The sequence below is a fragment of the Cervus canadensis genome, chromosome 18, assembly GCF_019320065.1.
Source record: "Cervus canadensis isolate Bull #8, Minnesota chromosome 18, ASM1932006v1, whole genome shotgun sequence".
Classification (NCBI taxonomy): Eukaryota; Metazoa; Chordata; class Mammalia; order Artiodactyla; family Cervidae; genus Cervus; species Cervus canadensis.
In genome coordinates, this window is record NC_057403.1 from 26,591,275 (window position 1) to 26,614,238 (window position 22,964).

The 22,964-nt window shown below is 47.6% G+C and overlaps 1 protein-coding gene and 1 pseudogene across 3 annotated transcripts in view; one reads left to right on the forward strand and one right to left on the reverse strand.

The window, feature by feature from the left end:
• Positions 1-1,804: 1,804 nt before the first annotated feature.
• On the reverse strand, positions 1,805-12,981 carry HAUS5 (HAUS augmin like complex subunit 5). 2 transcript variants are annotated; one of them, XM_043437311.1, is made up of 19 exons: positions 12,826-12,981; positions 11,992-12,054; positions 11,868-11,900; positions 11,709-11,733; positions 11,117-11,222; positions 10,878-11,037; positions 9,697-9,766; positions 9,521-9,603; positions 8,974-9,031; positions 8,695-8,819; positions 8,446-8,509; positions 8,208-8,338; positions 7,822-7,984; positions 7,522-7,602; positions 7,275-7,420; positions 6,979-7,090; positions 6,769-6,901; positions 4,632-4,764; positions 1,805-4,463 (listed from the first exon to the last, which is right to left on the reverse strand). In XM_043437311.1, the coding sequence occupies exons 1-19, from the start codon at positions 12,921-12,923 to the stop codon at positions 4,346-4,348; spliced, it is 1,902 nt and encodes a 633-aa protein (XP_043293246.1). In that variant the 5' UTR covers positions 12,924-12,981; the 3' UTR covers positions 1,805-4,345. The 2 variants fall into 2 exon arrangements, with proteins under 2 accessions (XP_043293246.1, XP_043293248.1); XM_043437313.1 differs by lacking the exon at positions 11,868-11,900 and having other exon boundaries at positions 11,709-11,827; positions 12,826-12,878.
• The window catches only part of LOC122421444, a 73,482-nt pseudogene continuing 63,496 nt past the window's right edge, over positions 12,979-22,964 (forward strand). The window contains exons 1-2 of the transcript XR_006263484.1: positions 12,979-13,119; positions 13,364-13,497. The product of XR_006263484.1 is annotated as a hypoxanthine-guanine phosphoribosyltransferase-like (transcript). The remainder of the gene's footprint in view (positions 13,120-13,363; positions 13,498-22,964) is intronic.

Below are 22,964 nucleotides of genomic sequence, written 5' to 3' on the forward strand. Positions count from 1 at the left end.
ACTTGGGTTACTTTTTCACAAACAGGAAAGAAGACAGAAAATGCCTGATTCTTTCCCTATTTTATGGGGAGGAGGGAAGAAATGAGTTGGTTACTAGCACCCTTCAAAGGACCAATAAGGTATATGTGTATGAATATCAATATAAAAATTACATTTTCAAACATACTTATGTGCTTCAAGTTATTCTAATTGCTACTCAAAGTGTCCCATCTTTAGCCAATATGTATGGATACATAGATGCAAAATTTTCCATACAATTTCAAATGGTCTACTAAACTATTTGAATCTTCCTGGAGTCAATCCATAGACCATGGCTGGGGTAAGGACTCCTGCTCGTCTATGTATAAACTGAGTTCCTATCAATCAGTCAAGGATGTTTTCATTGAAATGCAAGTCAAATTCCTTTGGGTATGACATAAAAATAACTATAAAGGTTACCTGTATACTTTCAAAAGATCTTGACCCTGTGTACTACTGCATTATATGTTTTGTTCACATATCTGTTTGATTTAATGTGGTTTTTATGAGATTTATTATAGAATAATTTCTTTTTAATAACTATTTAGTAGCTTTGGCTTATCTTTCATATGCCAAGGAAAAATCATTAAAATTTTTTTTACTACACAAATTGATTCATATGGAGCCATGTTGAGTATTGTTTTGGAATACATATATTTAGATACGTATCCTTCTGAAACATGACCCCTCCTTTTCTTTCATTCTATTCATCTTCCTACTGATGTAACTAAACAAAGATTTACTGAATACACAGGCTGGAAGTGCGATTCATTGACCCCCTAGGACGACTACTTTTCCTTGTCCTGGTTGTGAGCATGATGTGGATCTTGGAAAATGGGGAATCAATGGTCTGTTTTGAAATTTCACTTGGGAAATTATTGTTGAAAGATAATGGCAGGCAGCCAGGGCAGCCACAGCCAGTATGTGTGACCTTTGTAAACCACCGCCTCAAGAATCCACAAAAAGTTGCATGGACTGTAGTGCAAACTACTGCAATGAATGCTTCAAAATTTATCACCCTTCTGGGTACTGTAAAAGCACAGTGTGAGTATGTGGGCCTAACTACAAATTGTAGATTCAAGGTAAGTGAAGTTTCTATTAAGATAGAGTATTGAACTTAATGGGCTTGCCTGATGGCTCGGAGGTAAAGAATCCACCTGCAATGCAGGAGACTTAGGTTCATCCCTGGGTCTGGAAGATCTCCTAGGGAATGAAACGGCAACCCACTGGAGTATTCTCGCCTGGGAAATCCCATGAACAAGAGGAGCCTGGTGGGCTACAGTCCATGGGGTCGCAAAGAGTTGGACATGACTTAGTGACTAAGCATCAACAACCTCTTCATTTTGACTTCTGAGTCCCTCGACTCAATCCCAGTAGTTTTAGAGTACTTCCTTGCTGCTGGCACAAAATGCTTCATACTCATTTTGCACATTTCTTGCCCCAGACTAGAATCAGTTATTTCTCCAAGGATCCTTGGTTCCTTTGAGTCAGAAGTGGTATTTAGAGACCACAACCTAGGCATGAGCATTACTGGGTGGTTGTATGTAGAGTTTTTCTGTGGACTTAGCTAGGGAACTATATATATATATATTTTTGTTTGTTTGTTTAATAAAGAGGAAAACCCATGAATTCATTCTGGTATTTCCAATTCAAATGAAAGATCACAGGGTATTACTTCTTATATTTGTATTTCTTTTCACTTGCATTAGAAACTTGGTCCCCAGTAATGTTAGCATAGATACTTATATGCTTTAGTCTAATATATATAATTTCAAAATATATGATGTTGGGTCTCAAAATTTTAAACTTTTATCAAAATAAAAAAAATCAGTATTATGAACAATAAGACTACTTGAAAGTAAGTTGGAGACATCATCCTTAATACTTCGTACACATTCTCTCACCTAAGCACAATACCATTATCACAAAGAAATGTAATAAAGATACATTTTCCAATATACCAATTTTCCATTTCTCATATGAAAATTTCCCCTACTGATTTAAAAGTGTACTTTCAAACCCAAACACAAAAATCACAACAGCCTGTGATTCAATCAATATCTTGCATTACATTTGGCTGTCATGTCTCCTTTAATCCAAAACAGTCCCCTCTGTACCCCTCCTGACTTTCTGAAGATGTGATCTAGTAGTTTTGTACAAAGTCCCACAACTTATGTTTTACCCAGTACGTCTCTGGGATAGATTTCTATAGGTAGCATTGTTTTGGCAAAGAGTATGTCCTCATATAGTTTTGCTGGAGATTATCTCACAGGTGTTTCATATGGCACACCCACTGATACATCAGAATGCTGTTTCCTTCTGCCTTGTCGACAGAGGGAGCTGCCAAAATCACCGGTTTCCTTTCCCCTGTCTGATAGGTGGGAAATGTACCAAAGTGGGGTTTTCATTAGCTTTTCTCTTATTGAGTTTGAGCATATTTTCTAAGAACTATCCATTCATATATTTTGTCCCTTTTTCTATGGACTTGGAATTTTTCTTTTCCATTTTGACACTACACACACATACACACACACATCCTTTTATAGTATAAACTGCAAACATTTTCCCCTAATTAGTCATTTCTTGTTAACTTGGCCTTTTTTAAATCATGTAAAAATTTGTTTTCTGTTTTTGTCAGTATTATTTTCCCTTATTGCATATGGATTTCAAATCATATTGAAGAAAGTTTGTCTAGCTTCTAGTTTACAGAAGAATTAGCTTTCATGGAGGTCACATTTTGTTTGAGGAGGACAATAAAAGATAAACTAAAATTGTATACGTTAGAAGCTATGTTACAGAAAAAAATTAAGCAAGGACAGGGTAAGGATCACCTTGTTCAATAGGGAGGTGACTGGGAAGTGAGACGAACAGAAGACAAAGGAGGGGGAACACTAAAGTGGGAAAGCAAATGTGTGAAGACTGAGAAAGAGCAGCTAGGGACAGGAGGGGCATTGGGGGTGAGGGTGCTCTGGAGGTCAAGAGAGGAGCTATGGGAAGGGAGGTGGAAAGTCAGGTTTAAAATCTCAAAGACGTCAAATATCCCTAATTGGTAGACTAACCGCAACCCCAGTAAAACTCCCATCTATGTATTTCTTCTGGAACCAGCCAAATTTGGTGTAAAGTTAATTTCATTTAAAAGAAAAAGACAGCAAGTAGAGACAGGGAAACACTGACAAGTAAGAGCAAGATGGCAACCAGTCATTGCAGCTAAGACATATTACATAGCCTCAAAAATTAAAACACCGGGGATGGCACTCAAGAGTCAGACAGATGGTCTTGGATACAGCCAGATATAACCAATACAACCCAGATACAACCCAATTAGCGTTGGAAATTTAGTGTATGAAAAATATCTAAGTCTACTTTATAAAGTTTAGGTGGGTAAAATTTTACTTTACAAATTGAAGATAGTTCACAGTGAAATACACAGACCTAAGGAGTATAGCCAGACTAGTTCTGACAAATCCATACACCTGTGTAACCCTCACCACCTTCAACACACAATATATTTTTAACTCTAGAAAGTTTGTCTCCTCCTTGCCACCCAACCCTCCCTTAGAGGTGACCACTGCTCTGAATGAGAATTTTAGTAAGTGCTTAAAATAAGACAGAATGGAATCCATTTGGATCAATTCCAAATGGCTCAAAGATTTAAATGTAAAAAAAAAAAACAACAAAAAAAAACTGTATAGAAACTCAAAGACAACCCCATCTCTCAAACCTTCCCTTCTTCCAACAGCGACACTCCTCCTCGGCCCTCACACCAACACCTGTGAACTAGAGCCTCTGCACTTGCTGCGGTCTCCCCTCTGCAGGCCCTCCCCACATCCCTGGGTGCTTCCCTCCCACTGCCTTTACACAGGGTCACCTTGCTGTTAGCCCTCTATGTAACACTGCACCTCTGCAATCGCTTTTTCTCATAGCGGTTCTTCCATGTACTAGATATTTTGCTTACTTGTCAGTGGTCTGTTCTCCTGTCCTAGAACGACAACTCCCTGAAGGCTGGGACTTCTGTCCATTTTTTTCAGTCCTGGATTCTCAGTGTTTATAGCAGGCACTTGATTACTTCTTACTGAGGGTAAAAGTGATGAGGAGAGTTTCAGCTAGGGTGGGGCCCATAGTATCGTGTTCATCTTGGCTTTAGTGCAATGACAGGACGGGGCAAGGCAACTGAGAGAACCAAGAACAGCTGGGGATGTGGGCGGCAGGCGTGGTAGAGACCATGGGCTGATGTGTCCAGGCAGTGCTTTTTTCCAGAGGTCTTAAGGGAAGTGATGTGTTGGGATGAACAAGTGCGAAGCTCTTGACTTCTTTTTGAGCTACTTCGTCATCTGCACAACTGCCGCAGGGCACCTTGGGCCTGGACCCAGCGCAGCCGCCACTGGGCCAGCGACAGGCCTTGGCAGAGCTCCCTGGAGAGGGCGGCTTGTCCTGGCTGCTCCCACCTGGAGAAGGGGATGGGGTTAAAGGGGAAGGTCTAGGACCTCCAGACCTTCACTAGCCAACCCTCAACACCATGGTCTGCTTGTCATCAGCCCCCCACCGCCTCCCCCGGCCTAAGTTCTGCCCGTTGCTCCCAGTTCAGCCCCCACCTCGTCATGTCCCCCTCTCACCAGTCTCCCACAACTCCCTGGAGCTCGGGGACGCGCTTCAGCGCTTGTTTCAGCAGGTTCTCCAGCCGCTTCAGAGCCTGTCCCAGGCTCTCCTTCTGCTCCTTTTCCTGGGATTCCTGGATCTGCAGCAGCTCTGTAGGTTAGAAACCCAGGGTGCAGCACTGAATCCTCGGGCTCCCGGGTGCCTCGCAGCTAATGAGTCACCAAGTCTCCAATCATCTAGTCTTCCCCTCAGCATCTCTCCTAAACCTCTCTCCTCCCAGGTCCTCTTACCAGGTGCAAGCCCACCATGCCCCAGGTATGCTTCTGAATACCTTCCTCCCTCCCCCTCAGTCTCCATGGTCCCTCCCTCAGCGTCCCACCTGCTTCCCTGCTTGTCCCCCAGCCTCCCTCCTAGGCTCCAAGCCTCGGCCTCCTACTGGTCCATCCTTCACGTGGCAGCCAGAGCGACCTCACGGCCTAAATCTGATCCTTTTCCTCTCCTGCTTAGAGCCCTCCAAGGCTCCTCAGGGCCCCAAGACTGAGCCCAAGCTCTCAGCCTAGTACTTGAGGAATGCATCACGTGGCCTCTGCTCACTACTCTGGAGCAAAAGCCTCACCTGTCCCCCAGGCCCACTGGAGACACCATCCTTCCTCCTGGCAGCCCTTCCCAGCATTCCTCACCCCAGCTGCTTCCTCAGACTGCTGCAGTCCTTCACTCCATGGGTGTCTTCCCTGGGGACTGTGACTCATCTAGTCTCTCTCCACAGACTCAGAATAAGCCCAGATCAGAGTAAGTGCAGATCAGCAGTGTGGTCAGACCCTTCAGGCCTGAACCCTTTCCTGGCCTTGTAACCTCAGGCATGACACTTGCCCTTTCTTTGGGCACTCTTAGGGACAGATGGAATTATCTGAGCCACAGGCTGGTGAAACAGGGGGCAGATGGGGGCACTCTGGAGAGGGGACCCACAGGGCTTACTGACAGGTTGAAGGTAGGGGTTCAGAGGACTAGGAAAAATTACGGATGACTCCTGGGCTTCTGGCTTTAGCACCTGCATGAGGGCAGGGGGGTCATTTATTGAGGGAAGGAAACCAGGAGGGAAGAAAACAGAACTGCTTTCTGGACTAAAGGGAGCTGAGTTCCGGTTATAGATGTGTTAAGCCCCTGATGCCCACGCGGTAAGACAATGCTGTGCCACATCTCGTGCTCTTTCTGCTGGTCCTCCACACTGCTCCTCACCCAGTGAAGAGTGGGGGTGGTAAGGAGCTCAAAACTCAAAGGCCTGAAGATGGTCTCTTCCTGCTTTGCTGATAGTACACTGGTTCACTTCTCTTCAAGCCATCTCTTCCATCTATTTCTCTCTTGAATTTTTCGCTTCTACAATTGGGACACCCTGGGGGCTGGATAGCTCTCGCCTCTCTCCCTGTTGAATTCTCGGGGGCTAGCACAAGGCATATAAGCAGTGAGTACTTGCTTAGTGAATCCAGGAATAAAGGACTTCTGAGTTTTAGCTTCCTTTCTGTAAATTGTAGTCTTACACTCCCTTCCCTCATGGTAAGGACTAGAAGAGACTGTGCATGTGCAGATAGCAGAGACTGGAATCACACAAGGGACACAGAATGCTTAATTGCAGCCAGCCAAAGCTCAATACCCTGTTCAGGTCACCTGACTGAGTCTTCCCAGCCATTCTGTAAGGTATTATTAATACGATTATGCCTAGTCCACTTCAGGGGAAACTGAGGCAGAGGAAGACCATGCAGCAAGAAGAGGGATTGCTGAGAAAAGAATCCAGTAGTTTAACTATATAGCCTGGTTTGTAACTACTCAAGTATACTGCTGTTTGATGATGGATGAATATTTGGCAGTTTGGTGAGCAGTGTCACCCAGTGGTTAGGAGCACAGACCCATGTTAGATGGCCTGGGTTCAAATCTAGCTTGGCTGCCTGGGCAGCTTGCAAGCCCTCTGCTTCTCAGTTCCCTCCTCTGTAATATGGAGAGAACCCCCGGGGATGCTGTGCAGATGACACTAGTGAGCATGCTCAAAGACCTCAATGCACAGTGCGCACTGTGTAAGCAGTGGGTATTTGTGATTTCTTCTGGAGGCTAAAGGTGCTGGGAAGGGGCAGGGATGCTGGATAAGGAAGTGGGGCAGCCTACCTTGGGTGGATGGTCCTGGCGGCAGGCTGGTCTTCATGTGGAGCAGATACCAGCGTCGGAGACTTTGTTGGTCCTGGAGGAACAGAAGGTCCTGCCGAAGAGAGGCAGCCTTCGGGAGGAGCAGCTCCGGAGCCTGGAGGGAGGAGGAAGTATAATCACTTGGGGTGGAGGTTGGGGTTGGAAGACAGGTCCGAGGCGACAGGCACTCACCTTCCCTACAGGCAGCCCCAGCGTGTGGCTCAGCGCGATGAGGCTGGAGCCCCTTGGGGATGCAGGATGCAGCTGGTGGATGGATGGCAGGACCGTAGGGAGGGGCTGCAATCTGCGGAGTGAAGTCCAGGTGGGGAGGGGCACTGAGAGGGAGGCCAGGTTCCAGAGGCCCAGGAACTTGGAGGTGGGGCTGAGGGTGAGGTCTGGCAGCCTGGGAACCCTAGGATTGTGTTTTAGGAGTGGGCCCAGGGAGTAGCAGTCATCCACGACAGGGTATGTGGCAACCCCTATCTCACCCTCCGGGGCCGTGCTGCAGCAAGGGGCCCAGAGGAAGATGGGGCAGGTGCTGGGCTTCCTGCTCCAGACACCGCACCAGCTCCTGGCTCTCTGGAGCCACCGCCTCAGACATGGGGACCACTTTTCGCTGAACCAAAGCTAGCACCTGTGGGGAAGGAAAGGGATGGGAAGGACAGCGTGAGGCTGTGTAGTCCCCTCCCGAGGAGGCCCAGCCCTCCCCAGAACTGGCCCCGGCTTCCATCTCACCTCCCCGGGGCTCCGGCACAGGCGTGTCTTGATGGCTGAGTTGCCCTTGATGAGCAGGCGGATCTGCTCCTGTGTCTCCTCCTAGGCAACCAAGACGCCATGGAGATGGGCTGATTTTCTGTTTTACCTCCCAGCCTCTGCCCCTGCTCACCCCTTTTGCACAGGCCCTGACTCCTCTTGGGAGTCTCACTGAGGCCCCCTCCCCTCACCAGGAGGCCCAGTTCTGGCTCCTTAGGGCTCCCAGTCTGACTCAGGCCCTCCATCAGGCCCTGCCACTTCTCCTGCAGTCCCACTTCTCACCACTAGCTGGCGCCAGCGCAGGATCCGTTGCTGTTTGGCCTGTAGCTCCTGGAGCAGAATCTGCCGACGCCCAGTGGCCTCCTCCAGCTCCTGGCTCAGGGCATGCAGGGCCTTGAGTTCGGCCCAGAGGGCACAGACCCGGAGGCCCAGCACCAAAGTCTGCCTGCGGCCCAAGTAGAAAAGAGCAAAGGAGAAGGAAAGTGACTAAGACTCTCAGCAGAGGAGCGAGATCAGACGCGCAAGGATGCACAAAGAGCCGTAAGCATAGGCAGACGACCCAGCAGAGCAAGCAGGGAGGCTGAAACAGGAGCCAGGGTGCAGAAGTCCATATTCTGAGACCCCTTGGAGAGACATGGCCGAGGCCATGGCCCTTGGAGACTCCTCACCTCTCGCTGGATCCCAGGATACATCTATCCGCCTTCTCCATCAGGCCCTGGAGGCGCAGGGTCAGGACTTGATGCTCCCTCAGGAGGGGGTCCCGCTGGGTGACCAGCTCACCCACAGACCGCCAGCCCTCCTGGAGTAAGCAGAAAGTCAGGGTGACATGGTCCCTGGCAGGGAGGGCATCGAGATGTTTTGGCTTGGGAAGGGGATGGAGTCCTGGGAAGGGTACTGGGGGGTCACCTGGATGAGATGCACCATGGATGGCAGGGTCTGGCTGGAGCTTGACTGGTCTGGTGCCTGGGACCTGAGAATAAGGGCTGAGCTGTAGTGGGAGGAGCCCTGTCCCCTTGTAGGTAACCAGTGTCAGCCTACCTGCCAGACTAGTTACTGGGCCTCAGTTCCCATTGGCAGGTCACCCTGCCTGGTCCTGACCTGTCCCAGATCACCCAGCCACCTGCCCTGCGCTGACTGGGAGCACCAACACCCCACCTGGTTCTCTCCGTATCCTGGAGCCCATCCGCACTGCACAGGGACTGGATCTCTGCCTCCCGTTCTGCAGCCAGATGCTGCAAGGCAGCCAGGACGTGGCCTGGTGGGTGGTTTGTCAGTAGGCTCTGGTGGGGAGAGGAGTGAAGTCAGGGCAGGATGGTGGCAGGGCTGTGAGCTGGGACTCCATGGAGAAAGGGTAGGGATGATGAGTGAGGTCCCAGCACCCTGAGGTTTAATCATGGGGCAGGGGGTGTAGCCTTTCTTGAGAGTGCCCCTCACCTCCACTGAGCTAAGCCACTGCTGGTAGGAAGTTCCAAAGTGGTCATCTTGCAGGGTTCTGTGGAGTTGGGGAAGAGGACAGAGAATGTTACAAGAACCATTAATTCACCCTTTAATGATCACTGCCACTCTGTAAGGTAGGGGCTGTCACTGTCCCCATGTTAAAGATTGGAAACCAGGTTCCTCTATACCAGCTAGACTTGAGCGTCCCACTTAACAGCATATCAATGCCTTGGCCTTGGACCCATTCGTGTGTGCAGTTTACCTGGAACACCCTCTCAACCTTTTATCCCTCCTCACCAAAGCACCCATCCTCTCTGCCTCCTTAGCTGGGTAAAGTGTCTCCTTTGGGAACCCAGAGCCTCCCAGGCTTGCCCACCCTCTGAGAGCCCTAACTACCTGGGTCGTCACTATCTCTAAATGTCTGCTTCCTCTCTACCCAGCCTGGGAGCCCTGTCAGGACAGGGCCTGAGGCTGACAGAGCCCAGAGGTACAGTGTCTGTAACAAGGTTCTTTACAGGGTCTCTGGTGGCTGAGGGCTACTCACGGAACGCCGCCTCCCTGGGCCTGAGGACTCAGGAGGCTCTGCAGGAACTGGGTCCGGAGGCTGCAGGCTGTTCGGACATCGTGCTGTGAAGAAGAGAGTGTAGTATGGGGGGGGGCCCAGAGGTCCATCTAACCCTGGACACCCCGCCATTCTGCCCCCTGGCCCAGGACTCTTACCAGGACCGCAGGCTCCAGGCCCAGGGCTGCTGATACCAAGGGTCCAAAGTTTATATCCACTTTGGCCTTCCTGGAAGGAGGAGTGAAGTTGGGGCTGGGGTTCCTGGGAGGAGGTGGCTGGCAGCACAGAGGTTGGTGTTCCCTCCTGCTGCCAGCAAAGCCAGTCACAGGGATCACTGAGCCTGGATCTCAGAGGCCAACCCCCAAATGAGATCACGGTCATCTCCTGGCTGGATGACTGCATTAATCTCCTCATCCATCTCCCTGCTCTTACCCTCTGCAGTCTCTTCTCCACCCCGCAGTAGCCAACGATCCTGTTAAAACCTCAGACAGATCACATCCCTGTTTTACTCAAAACCTTCGAAAACGTGATAGGTTTCCATCACACACAGAATAACAATTAGAACGCTTCTAAACACTCTGCGTGATTTAACTCAATTATCATACCTACCCTTTAGAGTAGATAATATTATCCCCTTCTACAGAACTTAGAAAACTGAGGCACAAAGCAGTTAGACTATGCCCAAAGTTACACAGCTCTAAGTGGTTGAGCCAGGGCATGAACCCAGCCTCCGAATAAAACTCCAATGCCTCCACAGCACTCTGTCCACCTCTCCAACCTACCCCCTTACTACTCTGCCTCTTGCCTTCAAAATTTAAGCTGAACTGGGCTGTTTTTCCCACAAGTCAGGTTCAGGGGGCTCTGCTCTTGCCGTTCCTCTCCATGGAAACTCCTCCCCTAACTCAAATGTTAACATCCTCAGAGAGGTTTTCTCTGACCATTGTACCTAGAATAGCATCTCCCTCTCCCTTTCTATATTCCCTTTTCTTCATAGCGCTCATCTCCACCTATGATTATAGGGTTTGTCTGTGTCCTAGTTTACCACTTGTCTCCTCTGCATCAGAGTGTGAGCTCCATGAGGGCAGGACTGTCCTGTTTACTGTTTTTTTTTTTTTCCTCCCCCCAGCACTGGCGTTCTACATACAGCTGGCACCATTCTAGGCACTGGAACAACAGGTGGCTGAGATGGCAAAACTTCCTGGCTCCATGGACATTAAATCCTAAGGAGTGGAGCTCAGAATTCTAGTACCCAGAAGGGGTCCGGGCAAAGCACTGGGTCTCTAAGGATGTCTGTATGCCCAGCCTGGTGAGGGATGCTCCCTGGATACCTGAGGCCCACCTTTCTATGTCCTGCAAGCGCTTGAGCTGATTCTGCAGTCGCTGCATGGGATCCTGGAGCCCACGCTGCTGTCTTCGCATGGCCCCAGCTTGAGCCCGGAGGAGGAGAGCACGGCGCTGGGTGTCTTGCACGCTCTGTAGGTTCTGCTCCATGGCTATATCTGTGAGAGGAACAGGGGTGGCCATCAGCACTTTCCCTCACCCCATTCTGCTGCCCATCTCTCCAGCCCCATGGGTCACCCTGAGCCTCAGTCTCTTGCTCCATCAGCTCCAGGCTCTGGTCTAACTCCAGGAACTCTGCCCGCAGGCGGGCAACAGCGGCTTCCAACTCCAGCTTCCGGCGGGCCTGGTGGAATCAGGTACAGGGTCAGATGCATGGCCTGACTGCTCTCTGTGGGGCAGTGGTCTCTTTCCTGCCCAGTTAATGTGGCACAGGGTTTTCCCTAGGGAGTTTCAGTGCCTAAAGAAGAGCACCAGGGTACTATCCTGTTCCCCTCCTTCCTTCTGGGACTGCCTGGAGCCCCACACCTGGAGTCCTGAGGTCTCCAGGAAGCCTCCTCTGAGATGTCATGCTGGGTCCCGTACTGGCCTCAGCATTTCTCCTAAGCCCGTCTCTTCTCCCATCAACCTCACCAGCTTTGATGCTTCATATCCCTGTCCCCCCACTCACAGCTCACGCCTCCTGCCCCCAGACTGCAAGTGAGTGCAGGGATCGGGCCGTCTTGTGACACAGTGACCCTTGGCATCACCCAGCGCAAGGCTGGGCCCAGAGCAGAAGATCTGTAAGTCCTTTTTTTGGATGAAATAAAACCTTGCAGCACATGCTTCTCACCTCTGGACTGTCCTGGTGGCCATACCTGAGGAAATGAGACCAGAGTGAGAGGATGATGGGGACTTCCAGGGGAGAGATGGGAGGTGTGAGGCTGGGAGCAGGGATGTGGCTGGATGGGGCTGGGGAAGACAGGAAGGGACAGCTTTGAGGACCAGTTACCAGAGCAGGTTTCCCCGGATCTTCCTGACGTTCCTGAATGGAGACGTAGGAGGAAGGGGAGTTACAGGGGGGCTCTCCTGGGTCCCCTCCTCTGCCACAGCTTCCCTTCTGTGGCCAGGCTCACCTCTGGCTGTGCACGTGCCGCAAGACGTAGGCCCAGATGTCGGCCCCCTGGCCCAGACACAGCCTGTGGGAACAGCATGTAAAGGTATGCCTGGGACACAGGATGGAGGATCCTCACTAGCACAGTGGTGAGGAGGTAAGATCTTTACTAGGGAATTCTCATCTGTACGGGGGGTAGGGTCCATACTTTTGGGGGTAAGGTATTCCCTCCTGGGGAGTTCTCAGCCACTGAGAGGGTGGGTGTCTCACTGGGGGTAGGGGTATTCTCATTCCTTGGTGGAGTGCTCCCTTTCTCCTGGCAAAGGATTATCTTGTTACTTCCAGAGGTGGGGTGAGGGCTACACTGCCAGAAACGGCCCTCTCATGATCAGTTGTGGGTCATCACTCCTATACATTCAATCTTGAATGGGGCGGTTTTTGCTGACTTGAGTGTCCTCACTAGCTGGGGTGGGTGGTGATGTACTGAGGGACAGCCTTACCCTGGAGATCCAATTTTCACACTGATAAAAGAGAGCTTTATTACTAACTCATGGAGGATCCCCACTAGTGCAAGGGACCCCACTTAGGGTGGCCTCAGAGGATGGTGGTGGGAGTGTCGGAGTCACCACCAGGACGCCCTCACTCAATATAGGATTCTCTGTCTGGATTTACTACCTGCAGGGCAGGAGCGCCCTCAAGGGTTAACTGCACTGCGGCAGGAGAGCCCTCAAAGGTTATTTTCACTGGGGCAGAGGGGGAAGGGGAGGATGGCGCGTTTTGGATGAAGATGTGGGTCTCATTCCCGGGAGATTCCATCTCCAGGGTGGTAAGTCCTAACTCCCAGAGCGGCTCTCACCTGCGCAGCGTCGACTCCGGGACCCGGGCCGCCACGGGCACCTTCATCTCTTCCGCCTCCCAGCAACCCAGTTCCCGCGCTTGCTGCGCTAACTCCATGACAGTGACCAGGCCGCTGCCTCCCGCCCCTTCTTCAAGTGTGGCGTCCTTCTCTGACGTCACGCACGCGCCGGAAGTAACGCCACGGTCTCCAGGAAGATGGGGGATTTCCTGCTCTGCGGGGTCTCAGAGCCGACCCACAGCTCTCTTACCTCAGGTTTCCTGTGAGCGAAGATGAAAGGAACTTGAAGAAACGGTGGGATCCGCTTGCCTTCTGCGTCTTCCTTCCTACTACCAGCTGTTCCCTAAGAAGCTAAAGGTCCCTAATGCCTCCCTTCATTTTCTTGGCAAAATGGGACTTTCATCCTAGGAGGATGACAATCAGGCGAGGGGATGCCAAAATTACTGCCCTTTGGTTTCAGAAACAGGGTGTCAGGTCTGAGTGAGGGACGGGGGCAGTTGGCATGAGCCTAATATTTCCCTGGCATGCTTTCTTCTAGGTATTCGTTCGTCCTAACCAATCCGTAACATTCGTGAGCTGACCTTGTGCTGGGGACACCCTGGTGGCTGAGACAGCCCCAGTCTCCATGCCACGGAGCTTACAGTTCAGTGAGGGACGTAGACGCATCACGAGGTAGGAATGGATAGGACATAAGTAGCAGGGGTGGGTCACTTTGGGGTCAAGGAACTTGAGAGGTCTGTGGAGTGCCTCCAGAAAGCGCTAAATACTAGGGCTGGAGTCCTGGAGAGCCCACTCAGCCTCAGACATGGTCCTGAGAAATGGTACCATTCAGGGACCTCTCATGCAATATGATTGTGTCATTAATCACTGTCTTCAGTGTCCAATACAGAGCCTGAATCTCTAAATAGTTGTTGAATAAACAAATGGGAGAGAAAGATGGCGGGGTGAGACTAAAAGCTGGGAACTCAGGGTAGAGGATGGAGCAGGATGAGGGAGAGGTGGGTGTTGAGGACAGTGCTGGACAACTGTAGGGATGTTGAGTAGAGAGGTACCTGAGTGGGTCTCATGTGAAGTTGACTGGCTGTAGAAGGGTGAAATACAGCACTCTAGGCTGGGGATTAGGTGGAACAGACCTTGATATGGGAAGATAAGAGAAGGGACAGCTTTGGAGGAGATGCTGACAACAATGTTATCAACAGACTCCATGCGTGTGAGGAGTCAAGGAGATGTCCAAGGGTCAGCCGAGTCTGCTCCAGGAACAAGGGGACTACAAGGTCTCCATTGACATAGCAGATTTCAGGGAGAAGCTGAATTGAGCTTCAAATGCTTCTTATGGGCCGAGATGCAGAAGAGGGTGCCTGGGGCTGATGTAAAATCCAGATGGGCTTCCTGGAGGAAAGATTAGCAGCTTCTACTTCACCATTTTGATTTCTCAACAGTTTTGATTTCTCTCAAACATCTCCACCCTTCCAACTTTTGTGGGTTGTTTTGCTGTTTAAAAAAGCAATTAGACAGCACGTTTGCCATGGATCTCTGAGCCTTTCAAGGGGTGTTAGAAAGTATTAACTGTTAAGGGAATAAACAGACAAATCACAGATTGGGAGAAAATATTTGCAAAACACATATCTGATTATTGACTTGTACCCAAAATATACAAAGAACTCTTAAAACTCAACCATGAGAAAATAATCCAGTTTAAAAATGGACAAAAATTATGAACAGATGTCTCACCAAGGGAAATATACAGATAAATGCAAGTAAGCATATGAGAACTTGTTCAACACGATGTCATCAGGGAGTTGCAAATTGAAACAATAATGGAATACTTCTACATATCTATTAGAATGTCTAAAATCCAGAAATGAGGCAGCTTACATCTTGCCAGCCATGCAGGTTGTCCCTGGCTGGCTGCTGGCACACCATGTTTGCATAGGGTAGCAGCCAGGTCAGCAACTGTTTCACCTCCTGGCTCTTCCTTCAACTTCTGCAACTCCTGGGCCATGTGTGTGTTTACCTTCAGCTTCTCCTGTGGGCATTCATACCAATAAGGTCAGAGGCAAGTTTGTTCCAGCTTGTGCTAGCTTTCCCCCATTTACATCTGTCTTCCCTTCCTAACAACTGCCTGCCATCTGCACTTTGAGTGGCAGCATCAGACACTAAGACAATAATATTAGGGACTGCTTAATGTCTCCACCAGTTGCATAAGGTCAAATCCCTGTCTGTCTGTTTGACTGTCTGTCTATCTACCTATCTATCCCCCGCTATTGGTTCAGTCTCTCTAATTGAACCCTGATACCAGGAGGAGACTGAGGCCAGGGCAGGGACCTAGGGCAGGGGATGATAGAACTGAAGCATCGCGAGGGACTGGTGAGACTGATGATAGGACTAACTGGAGGGAACTGATTCTAAGATTAAGACCTTCCCAGAGAGGAAAGCACTGTTGTCTTTGGGATAGTACCTGTCGAGACTCCCTCCCTCTCACATCTGAGCTTTTATTCCTGCTCTGCCCCCTAACTCAATTACCCTTCTTTGTTATCTTCAAAGGCTACCACCTCCTCATTCTTTAATTAATTAATTGTTTTTAATATTTTGGCTGTGCTGGGTCTTTGTTGCTTTGTGCAGGCTTTCTCTCAGAGAAGGCAATGGCACTCCCAATGAAGGGAGAAGGCAAAGCCCACTCCAGTACTCTTGCCTGGAAAGTCCCATTGATGGAGGAGCCTGGTGGGCTGCAGTCCATGGGGTTGCTAAGAGTCAGACACGACTGAGTGACTTCACTTTCACTTTTCACTTTCATGCATTGGAGAAGGAAATGGCAACCCACTCCAGTGTTCTTGCCTGGAGAATCCCAGGGACAGGGGAGCCTGGTGGGCTGCCGTCTGTGGGGTCACACAGAGTTGGACATGACTGAAGCAACTTAGCAGCAGCAACAGCAGCAGGCTTTCTCTAGTTGTGGTGAGCAGGGGCTACTCTTCATTGTAGTGCACAGACTCTAGAGCTAGTGGGCTCAGCAGTTGAGGTGTGTGGGCTCTAGAGCACTCGGGCTTCAATAGTTGTGATGCATAGGCTTAGTCACTCTGCAACTTGTGAAATCTTCCCAGACCAGGGATCAAACCTGTGTCTCTTGCATTGGCAGGCAGACTAGGTGGGCTTTTTAAGAAACTTAGGTATTTTAAAGCACTGAAGAATTGAACTGTTGAACTTTTGAACTGTGTTCACCACTTTTGAACTGTGGTGTTGAAGAAGACTCTTGAGAGTCCTTTGGACAGCAAGGAGATCCAACCAGTCCATCTGAAAGGAAATCAGTCCTGAATATTCATTGGAAGGACTGATCCTGAAGCTGATACTCCAATACTTTGGCCACCTGATACGAAGAACTGACTCATTGGAAAAGATCCTGATGCTGGGAAAGATTGAAGGTGGGAGGAGAAGGGGACGACAGAGGATGAGATGGTTGGATGGCATCACTGACTCAATGGACGTGAGTTTGAGTAAACTCTGAGAGTTGGTGATGGACAGGGAGGCCTGGAGTTCTGCAAGCCATGGGTTCGCCAAGAGTTGGACACGACTGAGTGACTGAACTGAACTAGGTATTTTATGAAATTCCTAACAAATAAGAATGACATGGATTTAACAAAAATAGAGTAACATTAAGCATGAAATGAGGTTTTGCTTTCAGTTAGTACAATAGCAAAATTTTAAGATTAGTAATAGTATCCAATTAGGTAAAACCACCTGTCACAATAAATCAAACAATAAACTTATTCTCACCAAAAAGAAAGAAAGCTGTCAGTTTTATTCTTTTGCATGTGTGTGTGCTAAGTCTTTTCAGTCGTGTCTGGTCTGACTCTTTATGACCCTATGGACTGTATCCCTAGGCTCCTCTGCCCATGGGATTCTCCAGGCAAGAATACTGGAGTGAGTTGCCATGCCCTCCTCTAGGGAATCTTCCTGACCCAGGGATTGAACCTGGGTCTTCTGCAGCCCCAGTATTGCAGGAGGATTCTTTACCAGTAGCGCCACCAGGGAAGCCCATATTTTGCATGTAGCTGTCCCATTTTCCCATCATCATTATTGAAGAGACTGTCTTTCCCCCATTTTATATTCTTGCCTACTTTGTTTTAGATTAATTGACCATATGAGAGTGGGTTTATTTCTGGACTCTCTATTTTGTTCCTATGATAAGTGTCTATTTTTCTACCAGTAACATACTGTTTTGATTACTATTGCTTTGTAGTAGTATAGTTTCAAGTCCAGGAGCATGATATCTCCAGCTTTATTCTTCTTTCTCAAGATATCTTTGGCTATTTGAGGTCTTTGGTGGTTTTATAAAAATTTTAGGATTATTTCTTTTAGTTCTGTGAAAACTGCCATTGGCATTTGAGCATTTGACAGGGATTGCATTGAATCTGTAGATTGCTTTTGATGGTAAGGACATTTTAAAGATGTTGATTCTTCTGATCCATGAGCATGGTGTGCTTTTCTTTTGTCATCTTCAATTTCTTTCCTTGGTATCTTGTAGTTTTCAGAGTACATGTTTTTTCACCTCCTTGGTTAAATTTATTCCTAGGTATTTTATACTTTTTGAGGCCTTTGTAAATAGGATTTTCCCCTTAATTTCTCTGATAGTTCATTATTAGTGTATAGAAATGCAACAGATTTCTGAATCGTAGTTCTATTTTTAGTTTTTAAAAGAAACTTCAGACTGTTTTCCATAAAGGCTGCAGTAATTTACATTCCCACCAACAATGTATGAAAGTTCCCTTTTCTCAATATTCTTGCCAACATTTGTTATTTATAGACGTTCTGATGATAGCCCTTCATACAGATGTGGAGTGATACCTCACTGTGGTTGTGATTTGCATTGCTTTAGTAATTAGTGACATTGAGTCTCTTCACATTCTTGTTAGCCACCTTTTGTCTTCTTTGGAAAAATGTTTATTTAGGTCTTCTGCCCACTTTTTGATTCCATTTGGGATTTTTTTTTTTTGATATTGAGTTCTATGAGATGTTTGTATATTTTGGTTATTATGTACTTATGATGAAGTGTTAGTTCCTCATTTGCAAACATTTTCTCCCATTGGGTAGGTTGTCTTGTTTTGTTGATGGCTTCTTTTGCTGTGCAAAGCTTTTAAGTTAAATTAGGTCCATTATTTTACTTTTGCTTTTATTTCTTTTACCTTAGGAGACTGATCCAATAAAATATTGTTATGCTTTATGTCAAAGACTTTTCCACCTATGTTCTCTTCTAGGAGTTTTATGGTTTCACATCTTCCATTTAGGTCTTTAAACCATTTTGAGTTTTTGTATATGTTGTGAGAGAATGCTCTAATCTTATTGTTTTACATGTAGTTGTCCAGCTTTCCCAGCACAACTTGTTGAAGAGACTGTCTTTTTTCCATTGCATATTCTATTAATTGACCATAGGTATATGAGTTGGGCTGGAAGAAGCACAAGCTGGAATTAAGATTGCTGGGAGAAATACCAATAACCTCAGATATGCAGATGGCACCACCCTTATGGCAGAAAGTGAAGAGGAACTAAAAAGCCTCTTGATGAAAGTGAAAGAGGAGAGTGAAAAAGTTGGCTTAAAGCTCAACATTCAGAAAACTAAGTTCATGGCATCTGGTCCTATCACCTCATGGGAAATAGATGGGGAGACAGTGGAAATAGTGTCAGACTTTATTTTTGGGGGGCTCCAAAATCACTGCAGATGGTGACTGCAGCCATGAAATTAAAAGACGCTTACTCCTTGGAAGGAAAGTTATGACCAACCTAGATAGCATATTAAAAAGCAGAGACTTTACTTTGCCAACAAAGGTCTGTCTGGTCAAGGCTATGGTTTTTCCAGTGGTCATGTAAGGATGTGAGAGTTGGACTGTGAAGAAAGCTGAGCACCGAAAAATTGATGCTTTTGAACTGTGGTGTTGGAGAAGACTCTTGAGAGTCCCTTGGACTGCAAGGAGATCCAACCAGTCCATCCTAGAGGAGATTAGTCCTGGGTGTTCATTGGAGGTACTGATGCTGAAGCTGAAACTCCAATACTTTGGCCACCTCATGTGAAGAGTTGACTCATTGGAAAAGACCCTGATGCTGGGAGGGATTGGGGGGCAGGAGGAGAAGGGGACGACAGAGGATGAGATGGTTGGATGGCGTCACCGACTCGATGGGCATGAGTTTGAGTAAACTCCAGGAGTTTGTGATAGACAGGGAGGCCTGGCGTGCTGCGATTCACGGGGTCGCAAAGATTCAGACACGACTGAGCGACTGAACTGAACTGAACTGATAGGAGTTTATTTCTGGGCTCTCTATTCTGTTCCATTGATCTATTTTTTGTGACAACATACTGTTTTGATTACTGTAGCTTTGTAATATAGTTTGAAGTCTGGGAGGGTTATACCATCAACTTTCCCCCCTCCCCTTGGGATCATTTTAGCATTTGGGGTCTTTTGTGCTTACATATAAAGTTTATTTATTCTAGTTCTGTAAAAACTATCATAGATATTTTGATAGGGATTGTATTAAATTTGTAGATTTCTTTGTGTAATATGACTATTTTAGTATTAATTCTTCCAATCCAAGAGCATGGGATACCCTACTATTTCTTTGAATAATCTTCAGTTTCTTTCATCAGTATATTATAGTTTTCAGAGTATAGGTTTTTCATCTCCTTGGTTAAGTATATTCCTAGGTATTTTACTTTATTTTTTGATGTGATTTTGAATGGAATTTCTTTTTTTTTTTTTGCCTTGAGTCTCTAACTGTTGCCATTTTAATTGTGTCTTGGTGCAGATCTCTTTAAGCTCATCTTGTTTGGGACTCTCTATGGTTCCCAAACCTGGATGTTTCCTTCCTCAGGCAAAGGTAGTTTTTGGCTCTTATTTCTTCAAATAAGTTTTTTTTTTTTTTGTCCCTTTCTCTCTCTCTGTTATCCTTCTGAAGTGATGTGAAGTGAAAGTTGCTCAGTCATGTCTGACTCTTTGTGAACTCATCGACTGTAGCCTGCCAGGCTCCTCTGTCCGTGGAGTTCTCCAGGCAATGAATACTAGAGTGGGTAGTCATTCCCTTCTCCAGGGGATCTTCCCAGCCCAGGGATCAAACCCAGGTCTCCCACATTGCAGGCAGATTCTTTATCATCTGAGCCACCAGGGAATGTTAATATGCTTGATATTGTCCCAGAGGTCCCTTAAAAATATCCTCATTAAATTTTTTTCCTTTTGCTGTTCTGATTGGGTGATTTCCATTATTATATTTTCCATATCACTTACCTGTTCTGTATCATCTGGTCTGATGTTGATTCCCTCTGTTGTATTTCTTATTTCAGTTATTGTATCTTTCAAGTCTGTTTGGTTCTTTCTTATATTTTCTAACTCTTTGTTGAAGTTCTTGCTGAGTTCATCCATTCTTCTCCTGAGTTCAGTGAGCATCTTTATGATCATTGCTTTTAACTCTTTATTGGATAAATTGTGCTTAGTTGCTCAGTTGTGTCCAACTCTTTGTGACCCATGGACTGTATCCCACCAGGCTCCTCTGTCCATGGGGATTCTTCAGGCAAGAATACTGGAGTGGGTTTCCATACCCTCCTCCAGGGGATCTTCCCAACCCAGGCCTTGAATCCAGGTCTCCCACATTGCAGACAGATTCTTTACCGTCTGAGCCACCAGGGAAGCCCATTGGATAAATTACTTATTTCCATTTCATTAGGGATTTTTTCCCCTAGGGTTTTATCTTGTTCTTTTTTTGTGTGTCTTTTCATTTTGTTTGACTTTCTGTGTTTGTTTCTGTTAATTAGATGAACCAGAACCTCTTTCAGTCTGGAAAAAGCAGCCTTGTATAGGAGCATCCTTGGTGTAGACTGCCTGTACCGGTGGCTTTGGCAGGCCTACTGGAGGAGAACTGGGCAAGGGCTGGGGTTAGTCCCAGGGCACTGTGCTGGTGTCCTTGATAGATACCTGGAAGCTATTTTGGGGCCAGAGGAAACCCTGGAGCATGTTGTGCCAAGGCCTCCTTGGGGGACAGCTGGCGCTGGAGCACACGTGGACTGGGCAGTCTAGGGATGTGTCATGCTGTAGGAGCCTTGGCAGGCAGCTGGAGCTGGAGCAGGCATAAGCTGTGGGGAGTCCTGGGGGATCAGACAGTGCCGCTTGCTGGAACCTTCAGTCCTGGAGAGAGTTCCAGTAGGTCCCTAACCATTTGGCAGGTACTCTAAGGTTAGTGAGTGGGATTTAAATGCAGTAATATGCATAAATTCCTTGAATTGTGATTGACACAGTTGACTGCTAGGTAGCTACAATGTTGATGATAGTGATGGTGATGGTCCTGATGAGCAAGACCCACTTCCCTGCTTCTCCACTTCTTAGTACTTGCTTTTTCCTCGGCCCCTCCTTCATCCTGAACGCCCCAGGCTTTTTCATGTGGTTGTAGAATGACTGTCCCTGCTCCTGCGAGGTAAGAGAGAAAGATGTGGTTAGAGGCTAATTTGGAAGAGGTGCTCTGCTTCCTTCCGTAAGCTCTGTGTGCGTGCTAAGTCGCTTCAGTCATGTCCAACTCTTTGCAACCCTGTGGACTGTAGCCCACCAGACTCTTCTGTCTGTGGGATTCTCCAGGCAAGAGCACTGGGAGTGGGTTGCCATGCCCTCCTCCAGGGGATCTTCCCTGACCCAGGGATCGAACTCGAGTTTCCTGTGCCTCCTGCATTGCAGACTGATTCTTTACCACTGAGCCACTGGGGAAGCCCTCCATCAGCCCTAGAAGCCATTTATTTAAGTTTCATTGACTCAAGCAGGGTCACATGCCCACTGCTGAAGCAATCTCTGAGCCAGACTATGACTCCCCACACTCATAATGATCACTACACCATACATCCCAGAGGTGCTTCTCAGAGGTGCTTCTCACCTCCTTCTCCAGCTCAGATGAGGGCAGCTCTCTCCTTCAAGCTTCTGAGGCCCCAGATCCCTCTTTTTCTCTTATACTCATGCATCAGTAATCCTATTTACCTTACCTTTAAAATTCATCAAGGCTTTTCCTTTTCCACTTCCCTTACACTGACCTGATATTCCATCACATCCCATCTAGACTTTCACAGAAGTCTGCTGCTGTTACATTTCCCCCACAGTCAGCTCCATTCCAAAGTCATGGAGAGCCTGTTAACACCTGAGTCAGCTCTTGTCACTCATCTGTTCAAAGGCTGTTCATGTTACTCAGAGTGAAGTAAGCTCACTTCCATCTTACTTCCTGTTTCCTCCCTGATTTCTCCTTTAACCATTCCCTGTCTTGCCTCTGCCCTTCAGCTACACCTGGCCTCCTTAATATATCTCAGAAATATCAGACGTACTTCTCCCTCCAGACCTTTGAACTAGCATTCCATCTCCCTGGGATAAGCTTCATTTAGATATTTGCCTAGTTTCCTCACTTAAGTCCTACAGGACTTAGATCAAAAGTCAGATCTGGGGCTTCCCTGGTGGTCCAGGGGATAAGAATCCTCCTGCTAATGCAGGGGACACAGGTTTGATCCGTGATCTGAGAAGATTCCACATGCCTCGGATCAACTAAGCCCATGTGCCACAACCACTGAGCCCATGCTCTAGAGCCTGTGCTCCACAACAAGAGAAACCACCACAGTGAGAAGCCTGAGCACTGCAACTAAAGAGCAGTCCTTGCTCACTGCAACTAGAGGAAGCCCATGTGCAGCAATGAAGAGCCAGCACAGTCAAAATAAATAAAAGTCAGATCTTCATTGGAGCATTACCTGCTTCCCTATTTAGAATGACAGCCCCTCACTGTCATTTTGGTTGTTGTTTTGGTGATTGGTTACTTCCAATCACCCTTAATCTGCTTTATTTCTCCCCACAGTTCTCTTAATATTTCACTATTTACTATATTTGTTACCTTTCACACCCCACAAGAACATGTGATCCATGAGGTAGGAGTTTTTTTGTTTGTTCTGTTGTGCCCTGTGCCTGGCACAACAATAGATGCACAATAAAAATTTGCTGAATGAAAGAAGAAATGAAAGAACAACTCACAGCCACGTGTAGGGGTGAGTCTGCCTTGCCCACTGGGCTGTGGGTTTCCTGAAAGCAGGGATGGGGTATGTCTTGGTCACAGCTGTGTTTCTAGCATCACCCAGCACAGAGCCAGGC